General features: G+C 32.9%; 2 protein-coding genes across 2 annotated transcripts; one reads left to right on the top strand and one right to left on the bottom strand.

Moving 5' to 3' along the window:
* Positions 1-4,391: 4,391 nt before the first annotated feature.
* Positions 4,392-6,789, top strand: LOC105803055 (protein NETWORKED 3A). The gene is made up of 2 exons (XM_012635005.2): positions 4,392-4,686; positions 6,020-6,789. Exons 1-2 carry the CDS (start codon positions 4,587-4,589, stop codon positions 6,649-6,651), a joined length of 732 nt encoding a protein of 243 aa, XP_012490459.1. The 5' UTR covers positions 4,392-4,586; the 3' UTR covers positions 6,652-6,789.
* On the bottom strand, positions 5,905-7,596 carry LOC105803056 (classical arabinogalactan protein 26). The gene is made up of 2 exons (XM_012635006.2): positions 7,003-7,596; positions 5,905-6,691 (listed from the first exon to the last, which is right to left on the bottom strand). The coding sequence occupies exon 1, from the start codon at positions 7,418-7,420 to the stop codon at positions 7,004-7,006; it is 417 nt and encodes a 138-aa protein (XP_012490460.1). The 5' UTR covers positions 7,421-7,596; the 3' UTR covers positions 5,905-6,691; position 7,003.
* Between the last annotated feature and the right edge of the window lie 5,969 nt (positions 7,597-13,565).

Raw genomic sequence — 13,565 nt, 5'->3', positions numbered from 1 at the left:
GATTATTGTATGTTCAAAAATGTGTTTGTATGATTAATTCATATGAAATTTTGTATATGTTTGATATGAGTTGCTTCGGCAACGTGTGATGTCACACATTTGGATCTGACAATTGAGTCGGTTGTGAAATATCACAGAAAGATAACCCTTTTTTCAATCCGTAAAGTTATTTTAGCTATTCCTTTAAATTTTCGCCTCTTTTTAGCTTTTAAACTTGCGTTATTTGTCAAATCACTCCAAAATAGATGGATGTGATGTTAACAATTAATTATTTTTTTAAATTTTAAAAATTAAAAAATATAAAATTACTTGCAAATTAAAATATTAAAAAGTATAAAGAAATATTATAATTTTTAAAAAATCAATTATTTGCCATACATCAACAAAATTAATATATATTAACTTTTTTATTCATTTTAGGATGATTTAACAAATAATATAAATTTAATTAAAAAATGAAAAATGAATGAAAATTTTAGGGTCTGTTTGATTGTGGGATTTGATTTTCCGGAAATTGTTTTGCAAATTTTCCGGCGTTTGTTTGGTGGAAAATGAATTCCACAAGTAAAACCTTTTACAAACACGGGTAAAATCATTTCTTTGGTTTTGGAAAACGTCTTACCAATTTTTCTTCCGGAAGACATTTTCCATTCCCTTCTCTACACTTTCATCGTCTCAGCTTCAAAAATTCCTTTGCAGACTTTCTTTAGAAAGGTATGTTTTTTATTTCCACTTTCATTTCTAATCATTTTCTGTGGCTTGTAATTTTTTAGACTGTTGTGAAGGAGGAAAAGGAGAGACTGTTTCTGGAAATTTTTGGAATAGAGGAGTTGGAAAGATTTTGAATTTTCTCTGTATTTTAACAATGAAAAATCTTTCTAATTCCTCCCATTCCACTAATTTCCAGCACTTCCTCTCCACTTTCTTACTTTTCTTCAATCCTTTTTGTTTCATCATTTCCTGCAGTTTGTAAGTGAAACCGGTAAACCTTACTTAATTTTCTTACTCTTCTGTTTCATCATTTCAGACATTAGCACTATATTTGTATCGCTACATACTCCTCCAGCCAATCTTTATATCTCAATCTCAATTAAGGATGAAAATATTCTCTTTGTTTGTTTCTTACGAATTACTTGATTTTTTGCTAGTCTTGGCAAAGAGTACGATCTCTCAAATCAAATTCCTTTGATTTCACTTTTCGCTATTCTTGCTGTTATGTGTTTGTCATAAGTTCTCAACTAGGAGACTATAAAAGCTACTTCAAAATGCCGATTCTCACCCTCAAAACCATATTAAAACACCAAAATCCGTGTCGGGTCATTGGTAGTCGATTCAAAACATCTTCATCAAGATGTAATTTCAAGATTTAGGGACCCTACGTTTGAGAAACTGATGGACAAATACAAAAACCTTCTCAAAGTCATTGCAATACAAGATCTTATCCTCGCAAATCCCACCAATAATCCTCCTTCCGTCTCCCTTGATTTCCTTTCTAGGCTTTCTCAAAGCTACATTTAAACCGTGGTCTTTGCTTCTTTCGAATCTTCTTCAACCAACCCACACCCCTTTTTTAGCATACTTTTGCTTGCAACTCGATTAGGATTGTAAAATCCCGGAAGATATACTAAATTTGACTTTCGGGCTTTGGTAAGTTGGTGAATTACCAATGCATGTAATTTGATAGTATTCTCTTGTTCGCTTTTGTAACTACTTCTGTAGGTAACTTCCATATTGCTTGTTTTTGGTTTATGAGCAATTAAAAAGAGTTTGACTTTTGGTGATTTCGAATTGGATAAGAGATCCGGTTTAATTATATGGGATAAGTCATGCAACTATAAGATCTTTAATAGTGTCGGTGTTTGCAATGAGTTGTAAGTGCTTTGGATTTTTGATTGGTTCAAAGGAAGGTATAGCCCGACTGGACACAAGCTCAAGGTTCGATTGCATTTATTTTGTTGTTCCTTGTAAAGTCGTAGGTGCATCTAAAGCTCTCTTCTTTGGTCGCTTTGTTTCATAAAATACCCTGCATTGTCTTCTTATAGTTATGCATAAACTATGACCATTGCTCTACATGGCAAGCTGTGTTTTGAGCGTAGCCTACAATAGGTTCTTTTTTTTTTTTCACTTTTTAGTATTGTAACCATTCGTAAGTATTTATCTCAAATGGTTCCCTGTTTTTGTTTCTATTTCGGACACATGGTATTGTCAACTATTTCTCTTATAATTTTGTGATCTCATTCGATTCCATATTTGGTGTGTTGAAGACAGCCATCGGGCCTTGGTCTACGAATATCTGGAGAATAACAGCCTTGCCAGTGTTTTACTTGGTAAATACATCAGTCCAAGCTCATTGAACTCCTAATTCTAATTGAGGTATACTGATGTTGATCCAGAATTGAGTCAATATCCAGAAGGAGAGGTTCTGCGGTTCATCAAGGTTGTCTGAACTCTGCTTTCATCAGGAGTTTCAGTGAGAGCCACTAATCGCAAGGGACTCTGCTTTCATCAGGAGTTTCAGTGAGAGCCACTAATCGCAAGGGATTCACTCCACTTCACTATGCTGTTCAAGGGTCCCATCTAGAAGTAATCAAAGTCTTATTAAAGAAAGGTGCAAGTGGCTAGCAATTTGATAGCAGATGGTGAATCAGTTAATGAAACGCTAACAGTCGGAGTAGTGTTTTATGATTAGATTATTTAGGCTAAGTTTTGGTTTTTGTGTGTTTTGATTAGAACCCAGCAAGCTTTTTGGCAGCAGACATTGCCATTTTTTTAGTTGTAAGTGGCTAGCAATTTGATAGTAAATGCACTTAAGCAGTTATGCCAAACACAATCTATAACAATTTAAGGATTTGGTATGTCTCGTCTTTTGTTTAACATTTTGGTCTTGCTGAATCTGTTTAAAAGATCCAAAGTTTCATATTGGTAAGTAAATACATCTTATATGTTTTAAATAAATGCATAGATTAGTATTTTTTATTTGTGGTTTGGAAGCTAAATTTATAATTATTCAACCCTTGTTCTTGATTTTTTAACACAATTACAAATAATTTATTTGACTTGGTTGTTTTTAATTTATGACGGTTAATATTATAGCTTAATAATTGAGTATTCTTATATATTTAATTAGATTTATTTATTTATAAATAAATCATTGCAATATATGTAAAAATAATTTAAAATATAAAATTTATTAATATATATTAATATATGTAAAAATAACTTTTCCGGAAAATATTTTTGAAATCACAAAAAACAATGAAAATATTTTACATGATTCAATCAAACATCAGAAAATATTTTCCAGTAAATTATTTTACAGAAATGTAAAACATTTTCCAGAAATCATTTTACGGAAAACATTTTACTGGCAATCAAACGGACCCTTAATTTTTTTTTTTAAAGTTGATCATTATCCCATCCACAAAAATAAAAATGAGGAATTGAAATTTTTAATGAAAGCCGCCTACACCGCCCAAAATAAAAATAACAAACCATTAATCTTTCAGCCATGTTATAAACATCGATAATTTCATCCTCTCTTTTAATTTATTATAGTTACCCAATTCATAGCTAATCACACTTCAAGTTTCCATTGTTCGAGGTAAACCAAACGTAGTGATAACTCTCGTATTCAAAAAATTATAACTAACTTAATATTTAATAATTAATTCAAAAAATGAAAATCATTATTAAGTAATTACTTAAAATTTAAAAAAGAAGAAGTTCTACTAGTATGTTTAATTATATTTTATGCCGGCATTTGCACCACGTGGCAAAAGATGATTAGTGAAAGGCGAATTACATAAAAGGTCCAAAAAGCGTTTCAAATTAAAACTCCTCTCAGGATAAGGTAATTTCTATTTTAGTTTATTAAAATTCCATCCCTAAAATTTAACCAACACTACTAAACTGCTAAATTGAGAACCTCATTTTTAAACATTAATAGCTTAATGATTTATATAAATAAATTAACAACAACCAGTGTTTATAAATAACCATAAAATATAATAATTAAATTCTAAAAATTTATCAAAATTATAAAACTAAAGATAATTATGTAAATTAAAATTTTATAAGCCTTCCTTATTTTAAATATGCTAGACATTACATTTGTAATGATTTTATTTAAACATTTCATATAAAAATGATGAAAGACAAACACAATGATAAGAATGTTCAATATTTTATTAAAAGGAATTAGTGTCAGTGTGAAATTACCAAAGTATTTATATCTTTATATATTTTGATAAATTTACAAAAAATTATACCTAAATAAAACAAATTAAAAATATGATCCCAAACACCAAAATCTACGGTATCCAGTAATCTGTATTTACTTTGGAAGGGGACACAAAATGGAAGTGTTAGATTTCTTTCCATATAAATCTTTTTTTGTTATGTCAGGTTTGAATATTGAATATTGAAAAAACCGCCAATTTGTTTTTATGTCTAAATTGCCTGTATTACCGTTTTCCTCCCATATAAACACAAGGAGGGGGTAGTTCTGTTTCCTATCTTTCATTTTTGTCTTTCTTATTTCTTACTGGAAATTTCACTGGATCTTAAAGAGGAGCCAAGGGAGAGAAATGGTGCAAACGATGAAAATGGAAACACCACGATGCTGGTGGTTTGATACTCCTCAGAATGGATCAAAGCGCTCTCCATGGCTCCAATCCACTATTTCTGGTAAAAAAACCCTTCTCACTTTTCGCTCATATAGATTGTGCTAGCCATTGGAGTACAATGCTTCTTTTTTTTTTCTTTTTCTTTTTTTGTTATTGAAGCCTTCTTCATGTTTCTTGCTATAGTTCAAAGTTTCTTTGAATTGCTATCTCCACAGTATCACTTCGTAGGTAAGGTCGAAAAGGTTGCCAAACCCCTGCCCCTAAAATGAAAATTTTAATTAAACCCCTCCAAAATTTTGAATTTATTCATATACTTTTTTAATTATTTCTAAACTTATTAAAGAAATTTTCACAAAATTTTTAAAAATTTTAATTAGGCTCTGCCAACACTTATCCGAAAATTCTCACCGGCTTGGAGAGTGAATATTTATAGGTCTAACTCTAACTTATAGGATTCATGATTCAACTTTTGAAATTAGAGAGCTCACAAGCTGGAGAGGTTGACTTGGTACCAACCTGGAATATGCTTGCTACTGGACCCTAACCAATTGGCATGATGAGCTGCGTGACCTATGCTATGCTTCCTTTGTTGGATGCTTATTCTATCTAATATCCTGTCCCCATTCACTGTATTTTCTGGACTTCTAAAAATTTAAAATTCTTTTAATTCTTTTTGCAGTTTTAGTCCTTTATTTATTTGGTTAAAAAATTTAAGTTCATTTAGTTGCCTTTATTAAATTTAAACATATGTTACCAATGAAATTTTGATTTTTAGATTAAATTCTTTAATATTAAAACACACACATTAATATCTGAAGTCTATTAATTTTCAAATCTGATTAGTAGAGAGATAAAATTTCAAAAATCTTTAAGAATTCAGGGACTAGTGGCATCATTAAAGCTTTTAATTTCTATAGTCAAAGAGCCGACAAGATTTGGTATGCACATACGGGTAACCCTCGATGTATAGAAATGTGACTCTGAAATTGAAAATCCCTCCAAGTTCTGTTATTTTTCCGACTTCTTCTTTTCTCCAACAAGCGTTCACCTTTGCAGCGCAATTCATCAGGACTCTAAAAGCTGTCTTTTATAAGCTAATAATGAATTGCATCCATTGCAATCAAGGTTAACTACAAGAGGATTATTCTAAATAACAAAGTGGGTAGGACCATGATCTCATTTTTTTAATCTGGATTTATTTATTTATTTCCTTCCCCTCTTGTTGCTTGAAACATTGTTGTTTGATTGAAAGATCATACCATTAGGAGATTGCCAGGGAGAAACAGTAAATTTGGCACTTTTTTTAAATTCCCCAAAATTTCTTTTACAATGTTTAGTTTCTCTGTTCCCTCCATTTGCTTAAATGATGAAATGGTTTTTTATACCAATGTCAGAACTGGACCATAAGACGAAGGCGATGCTGAAACTGATAGAGGAAGATGCAGATTCCTTTGCGCAACGTGCAGAAATGTACTACAAGAAGCGGCCCGAACTGATTTGTCTGGTTGAAGATCTCTACCGAGCCCAGCGTTCACTTGCCGAGCGGTACGATCAAGTTAAGACAGACCCTGGAACTCGCCTCCTAACAACGTCAGTGTCCCCATTCTCATCCATGAAGACAATAAATGTGATGGATAAAACCTACGACAGTTACTCGGAGTCATTTGGTTCGTATGCTGCATCTGAAGTTGATGACCCCGAACATGAAACAGAGGGAGAAGCTGCAAAGGGAGACGGAACCTTACTTGATGAACAAGTAATGGATGAAGTTTCAAATGAGGTATCCGAAGATGAATTGACGAAGTTGAGAGAAGAAATAGAGAGGTTGAAAGAAGAGAACGAGATTCAGAAGGCTCAGTTGATGCAGAAAGATGAAGAGAAGATGGAAGTGATTAGACAACTCAGTTTGGCTGTCCAAGTGCTCAAGGATGAGAAAGTGGACCTCAAGAAGTGTATTATGAAACAAACCACCACCAAGAAATGGAGTCCCTTTGAATTCAGCAGTGCGAGTTTTATTGCTCTCTAGTTTTAGTTAGGTACATCAAAGCAAATAGCATATGTATATCCTATAGGAACACAGCAGATTGGATTAGTAAGTGTTGTAAATTGGCACTTTGAACTCAACTTAGGTAATATATGAATAGCAAATGTTTTGTTTTGTGAACTCATTAGTTAATCCTTAAAACCTTTATTCAGTTTCAAGAAAAATAGTTTGGGGCAAATGCCATACGCTTGGTTTAACTAACATCCAACTAAAGTAATATATACTAGAAAACAAAAAGAAAGAAATAATATATAGAACATTAAAAAAGAAAAAGAAAAGTGAAACCAGTACTCCACTAAGCACAATAATTGGGGGTTGCCACCAAAACAGTACCTTACACACCAGAAAGCTGCTGCAATAAGCATAGTGCCACAAGCAACCCAAAAAACAATGTCGAATTTAGAACTCCAGCTGAAGCTAAAGAAACCGCAGTAGATGCTGGTAAGGACCCAGATGGTGAAGGTGCAAAACCAGGACCAGGAGCCAACATACTGTCTGGGTTAGGAGGGCTAGGACTTGAAGGAATAGTGGGGAATGATGACTCGGTAGGGGAAGGTGCCATACCTTTAGGAGTAGGAAGTAAAGGCTCAATATCTGGGGGTAAACTAGGAGAAGAAGATAGAGGAGCAGTTGGCAAGAATGCTGGGGCAGCTGATATACTGGAGAATTGAACTGCATGGACTTGAGACGAAGATAAAGCTAGTGAAGAGAAACAAGCCATGAAAACCATGACTGACCAAAGGGTAGCCATTAAATGATCAAAGATTGGTAACCAACTATGAAAGTTCAATAAACGAATATAAAGAAAAGAGAGAGAGAGAATATTAGAGTATGCAAAAAGGTGTATAAGAAGAACGTGATGAGGTTGATGATTAAGGCTTAAAGAAAAAACAGTGCTGTGGAAGTGATGGTGGGGACTTAGAGAAAGAGGTATAGAGATAGAGCTGTAAGTATGTCGACAAAAAATGGTTGGCAAACTTAAATTTTTATGGTAAAATACAGCTCCACTGATCGACTACACGACAATGTGGATATGTAAAATTGTTGGGGCGGGAGCACATGAAAATGGGCTGTCTTTTAATTTTTTTTTTCTTTTCCATTTTCATTGTTCTTGGCAATACCTGTACTATATTATATATGTAATTGTCATCCGTGACACTTTGCTTCAGTTTTGGTTCTTAGCATATACACAACTAAACCTAATAAAGAAGCTTCTAAGTCATGATAGCATAGAACTGGAAATGGAGCTTAAAGCTCCTATATATATATATATAAAGTGGGTACAAGCGATTGATTTAAAGTTGATGCTTCATCATAATGGTCAATGATTAGAAGAATAATTGTTATGTGATTTGAGACAGGCAGAAGAAAATTCACAAATAACAACAATTCATTTTTATGGGAAAGAGAGAAAATTTGGAACTTTTTGCTATGATTTTGAGCAGCTTCCTCTATTTGAATTTTAGGATATTTTATATTACTAGTTTTGCCATATACACAGCATGAGTGAAAGGAAAAACAAAACTTACTATCAAAATTATGCTTATAAAAGTTTATTCAATAATTAAATCATATGTAAAGTGGCACAGTAATTATAAATTAGTCTTGTTCAGGTTTATGCATATTATTTTTAATTGTTTTATTTAAGCATTTTATATAAAAATAGTAAAAGCTAAAAGCATCAGGTGTTGCCAAACAAAAAGAAGACTCTTAACTTAAAAATAGTGAAATCAGTTTTTAAGTAGATGAAACTGGTGTTAAATTGACTTGTAACTCTAATTTAGTTAATTCAAAGGTGTGATTCGGTAGTTGCTCACATCATCACTTAATCATGAGGTCAGGGATTCAATTTTTACCCATTAAAATGGAACACATTTCATAATACAAGTACTTTAATTTCGACCAAATAAAAGGAATCCAAACTCAATTAGCACATTAAAATATAAAAAGATTAAAGCATTTATATAATTTTTACTAGTTACTCTTATTTAAAAAATTCAAAACAAAAGGAACATGACTTGTTGCTATTATATTAGATGTTAAGTATTTACTTATTTTTTTAATTTTGGCTCTTATATTTTTTAAAATTTAGTTAAAGTGTTTGCTTTTGGATGGAAAACTAGCTGAACTGTTAAAATTTTAATATCATTGATGTGGCCACTCGTATAATCCATAAAATTCAAAATATTTTGAAAATCAATAAATTTCTAAAAGTTCATAAAACTTGTAGAAATTTTATTCATGTTAACAATGAAATACATGTAAAATACCATATGATCTACTACGTCAATGCTAGTAAAGTTTTAACATTTCGGCAGTTTTTCTATCCAAAAGTAAGCAATTTAACTAAATTTTAAAAGTTGATGACCAAAATAAATAAATATTAAGACCAAATTTACTTTTATGCCTGAAATTAAAATTTTTAATTTTAATAATATTAAGACATTCAAAATGTGAAAAAATTCATTATATCTTCACATAAACAAATGTAAGGCATGAAGAAAAGAAAATATATTCCTTGTCCTATTTGGTTTGAAAGTTGATAGCATTGCAATAGATTGAGAAAAACAATGTTTCTGGAAGAGATTTTGTTCCCTTTAAATGGAAAATGTTGGTCCAGTTTCAAAAATCCAAAACCAAAGTAGGCTGTCCGCATAAAATTTCAGCCCACGGTGTGTTTGTTTTTCGGATTTATTTATTTATTTTTCTGTGTTTATTGTGTTAAAATAAATCCAATAAATATAAAATATTTTCCAAGTAAAATAAAAAATTGATTAGGCTGTAAGTCAACAGAGTGTTGGATCATCACTCTGTGTTTTGTTTGTTTATATTTTTCTATCAAGTTAAATAAATAAATAAGAATAAAGTTTTGGGCGCTCGATTATTAAATAAATTAAACACAAATATTATTATACCCCATTCAAATAAGTACATGAGGCAAGTTGAAAGACCGCCCAAGCAGCAAAACTTGTTAGCAACTAATCGGAAGATCACTCACAAGTTTCACCTCTTGCCTCCACCATCCGGACAAGTACAAGCCCTCCCAAGCCCTTAGGCTTCCGTTAGAAACGTAATGTTGTTGGCTACTAAATACCTCGTGAGTTCAACTGCTTTATACCATCAAGTAAAAATCACAGGATTTGACCTATCACAGACAATCTCGTCCCATCTAAGATATCTACCCTACGCATTTGTGGAGCATGGTTGAGAACCAAGTTTGGTTTGGTTGGATTAAAATCGGCCGATCTCTTAGTGGGAGAAAAAATGATAATGAATGAATGGTTGATATGCGGTTGGAGACCGCGTATGAAAGATTATAAATAAATAAGAAATGAATCCTTAGACGAATTCCTTTCAGTCTTTCATTTTTCTCTTTTTCTTCAACCTTCATGGCTGCTTCGAGGAAGCGATGGTCATAGAAAGCTCTATATAGAGCGATGACTAGGAGGTTTAAGTTGGAAAAGTAGGGAAACCAATAAACTGGTAAGGTTCTAAGCCCTTCGGTATACGTAAGACTCAGAAAAAAAATTAAGGGTTTTAGAACCATTTTAAGGGTTCTGCATGTATTTGAAAAATTGAGGTTAAAAAATATGAACATTGAGTTTAACATATAAATTGGTTGTCTTGCTTAGTTGCTAGGAGAATGAAAGCTCTAGTGCTAGGAAAGGCTAAGTTGATGAGGCAATGAAGCATCAGGTGAGTTTCAATACTCAAGCCCATATCTGTAAAAGAATGATGCATGTTTTCATAAATTCATGAGTATCTGTCATTTTAGATTAGAATGCATGATAAAAGGAAATCATGAAAGAGAATTAACGATGGATTAGATGGAGTTAGGAAAGGGAAAGAGAGATGATTCTGCGTGCACCTGTAATACGATGTTTTTATGTAATACGGTGTTGCTGTGTGCACCTGTGATTAGCGAAGCTCCGGGCCTTGCGGAGAGGACACTATGGTGTTCGAGCATCAAGGTATAGGATGGTAAAATAGAGGAATAGATTAAATGAAGTGGGAAGAGTAAAGATCATGGCGAGACCATTAGACTGATCAGAGGCTATACGCCTACAATGAGTAAAACCATATCTAAAAAACGTTATGACATCATTATGGAAATGAGTAAGACCATGATTGAAAAACTTTATGACATCATGGTAAGCATATGTAAGACCATTGTTGGACTATGGCAACCTAGGTAGTCCACCGAAACGATAAACACATGTGATATGGTGTAAGATCATAACTAGAAGATGCTATGGCAACAAAAGATGATTTGATGGTAAAGAGAGTAAGACCATAGTTGAAAGATGCTATGACATCAAAGATAGTCCGACAGGACGTTAAACACTAGATTTTTCAATGGGACGTTAAACATGGGATTGTCCAATAGGACGTTAAATACGAGATAGTCTGACAGGACATTAAGCACGGAATTGTCCAATAGAAGGTTAAACACGGGATTGTCCGACGAGATGTTAAACACAGGATAGTTCGATGGGATGTTAAATACGGGATAGTTCGATGGGACTCTATACACGAGAAGGCAGAAGTGGAAAGCCATAGTCAGACCATGACAACTGATGGAGTCTGCTATGACATTAAACAGAGGTACTTGCGAAGACCATAGTTGAACTATAGCAACAAAGGGAAAGAGAGAGAGAAAGTCCACCAGGACAATAAACTTGGGAAGGAATTCAGAACATGATCATAAGATAACCCGCTAATAGGAAAAAAGGGTTGAAAGGAAATGAGAGTATGAACAAGTGTCAGATGAGCGACGGGCTGAAGGAACCCGCCAAAAAATGTGAACTAAATGGGAATAAGAAAGGACTGTGGAAATAGTAGTCGTGTAAACCAGAGGGGTAAGAAATGTTAATCAGGAAGTAGTCATGAAAGTCGAAGAACCAATGGTGCCTAACATTCAAGCGTATGAGAAATGGTTAAACCAAGGATCGTGGTTGAGGATTCACCATTAAGGATTTTTCTAGAGTGTTTAGGAAACCCAACCAGCTTGTAATCGATCGAAAGTATGCTGACTAATCCATAAGGAATGGTAGGGTTAACCAGAACCCTAATGATAATATGGGACCCCAAAAAGGGGGAAGCCTTAAAGTGACAGACTTGTTTGTCAAGACTATTACTCTCCAATGGGGAAGAATTGGCGTGATGGTATCTGCTAAATGGGTTGTTCCGTGAGAACCAACAAGGTAAATATAACTAGAACAACTAGTTAGGCGATAATACAGTAAAAGAGGAAACTTGTGAATGCGGATGAACTCAAAAACGGTGACTAAGTGATTCAAACCTTAATGGCCAGTAGTGAGAAGTTGTGCTACGCTGGAGGGTAAGATAAACATAATTAAGGCGGATTAACAAGTAATTCAACCCCTGTTTAAGATAAGTAATGTTTAGTCCGCCAGGATAGCGTGAGATTTGTTAGTCAAACTGGAGAAAGGAAAGATAGAGTCCGTTGAGATGGCGAAGCGATTAGAGAATCTGTCCAGGCTGATTGAAGATCAATAGAATGACCAGAAGGAAATTGTTCAATGATTTATCCTCAAGTGGATAGGTTTGAGAATAGGAGAAGTCCACTATGATGGTTTTAGAGGAATGTCCCAAACAAGCAAGGAGTTATTGTATTATTATTTAATTGAACCTCGACAAGTGGGGTACATTTTGTGTATCAAAGAAACTCACTAAGTTCACCTGAACTTACCAAAGTGTGGCCTCTATTTTGCAGGATATACAAGATAAGGAAATCGAGAAGGAACCAAGTCAGATCGTATGGAAATCAAGGATTTATCGTTAGAATAAAGTCATGCATATAGGAGGGGCACCTTTGTAGACTTCGCCAAGTGGGGCGATTAAGTGTATTTGTTTAAACTTCTTCGAGTTCAAAGTTAGGACCGAAAACATTGTATTAAAATTTAGACTTTGTTGTAAGTTATTTTAATAGGTACTACAAATTGTTTTAACTTAGTGAGATTTTAGTCTGAACAACAAACCAGTTTGATTGTGATACCCGTACTTGGATCCGACGAATGGATCGAGTGAGGGTGTTACAGACTCTCTGCTAGGGTTGTTTAAGCAGTTGAGTCAGTTAAAACCCAAACTGAATTACAATTAACTGGATCACCTGAAATGTAAAAATCTTTAACCGTTAATCGAACCGATTTTTTTAAATACATTAATCGAACCAAAATATTTCAATTAATTTGTTAGGTTAACTGAATTAATTGAAATTTATATTTTTTTATTTTAGTTAAAATAAGTATAAAACATATAAAAAATAAATTACTAATGTTCATTATCATTTTTAATAGTTCAAAAAATATATTATATATTATTTATATTATTTATTTCGATTAATATAAAAATAATAGTTCAAAAAATACATTCCTAATATTAAAAATCTATTATATATAAAATATATTATTTAATTTGGTTAATTTCTCGGTTTTGAATCGAATTAGTCGATAACCGAAATTCTAAAAAATCATTAACAGACCTTTGATCGAACTAAATTCGATTACGACTGATTAACCAAATTAGATCAGTTAAATCGGTTAATTCAGTTTTAACCGAACTGTGAACACCCCAACTCTCTGCCTCGTCTGGGTGATCGGCCTCGTGACAATCACCATACTCTCTTTCATATTCTATTCAATGTTGCATCACAGTATTGACAAAATATTAATATTAAAGGTTAAAATATATCATAAGCCTTTGCACTTTTCGTAAATTTGAAATTTAGTTTTTATGCTTTTTATTTTTTAAAATTCAAAATTCATGTTCAACTATTAGCAACCTTAATTTTTTAATTATGTTACTGCCAAGTGATTATATTTTTTAAATTTCAAAATGTTACACTAGCGAGTTCAATAATGTTAACAATTTAA

Source organism: Gossypium raimondii, chromosome 11, assembly GCF_025698545.1.
Source record: "Gossypium raimondii isolate GPD5lz chromosome 11, ASM2569854v1, whole genome shotgun sequence".
NCBI classification, from domain to species: Eukaryota; Viridiplantae; Streptophyta; class Magnoliopsida; order Malvales; family Malvaceae; genus Gossypium; species Gossypium raimondii.
Note: the sequence above shows the minus strand (reverse complement) of the source record. Positions and strands in the feature narration are given on the sequence as shown.

Excerpts from the sequence above, each read along its gene's own strand:
- LOC105803056 (XM_012635006.2), bottom strand. The coding sequence starts at position 7,420 with ATGGCTACCCTTTGGTCAGTCATGGTTTTCATGGCTTGTTTCTCTTCA.
- LOC105803055 (XM_012635005.2), top strand. The coding sequence starts at position 4,587 with ATGGTGCAAACGATGAAAATGGAAACACCACGATGCTGGTGGTTTGAT. Across the intron at positions 4,687-6,019 it reads GCTCCAATCCACTATTTCTG|AACTGGACCATAAGACGAAG; the intron begins GTAAAAAAACCC and ends TACCAATGTCAG.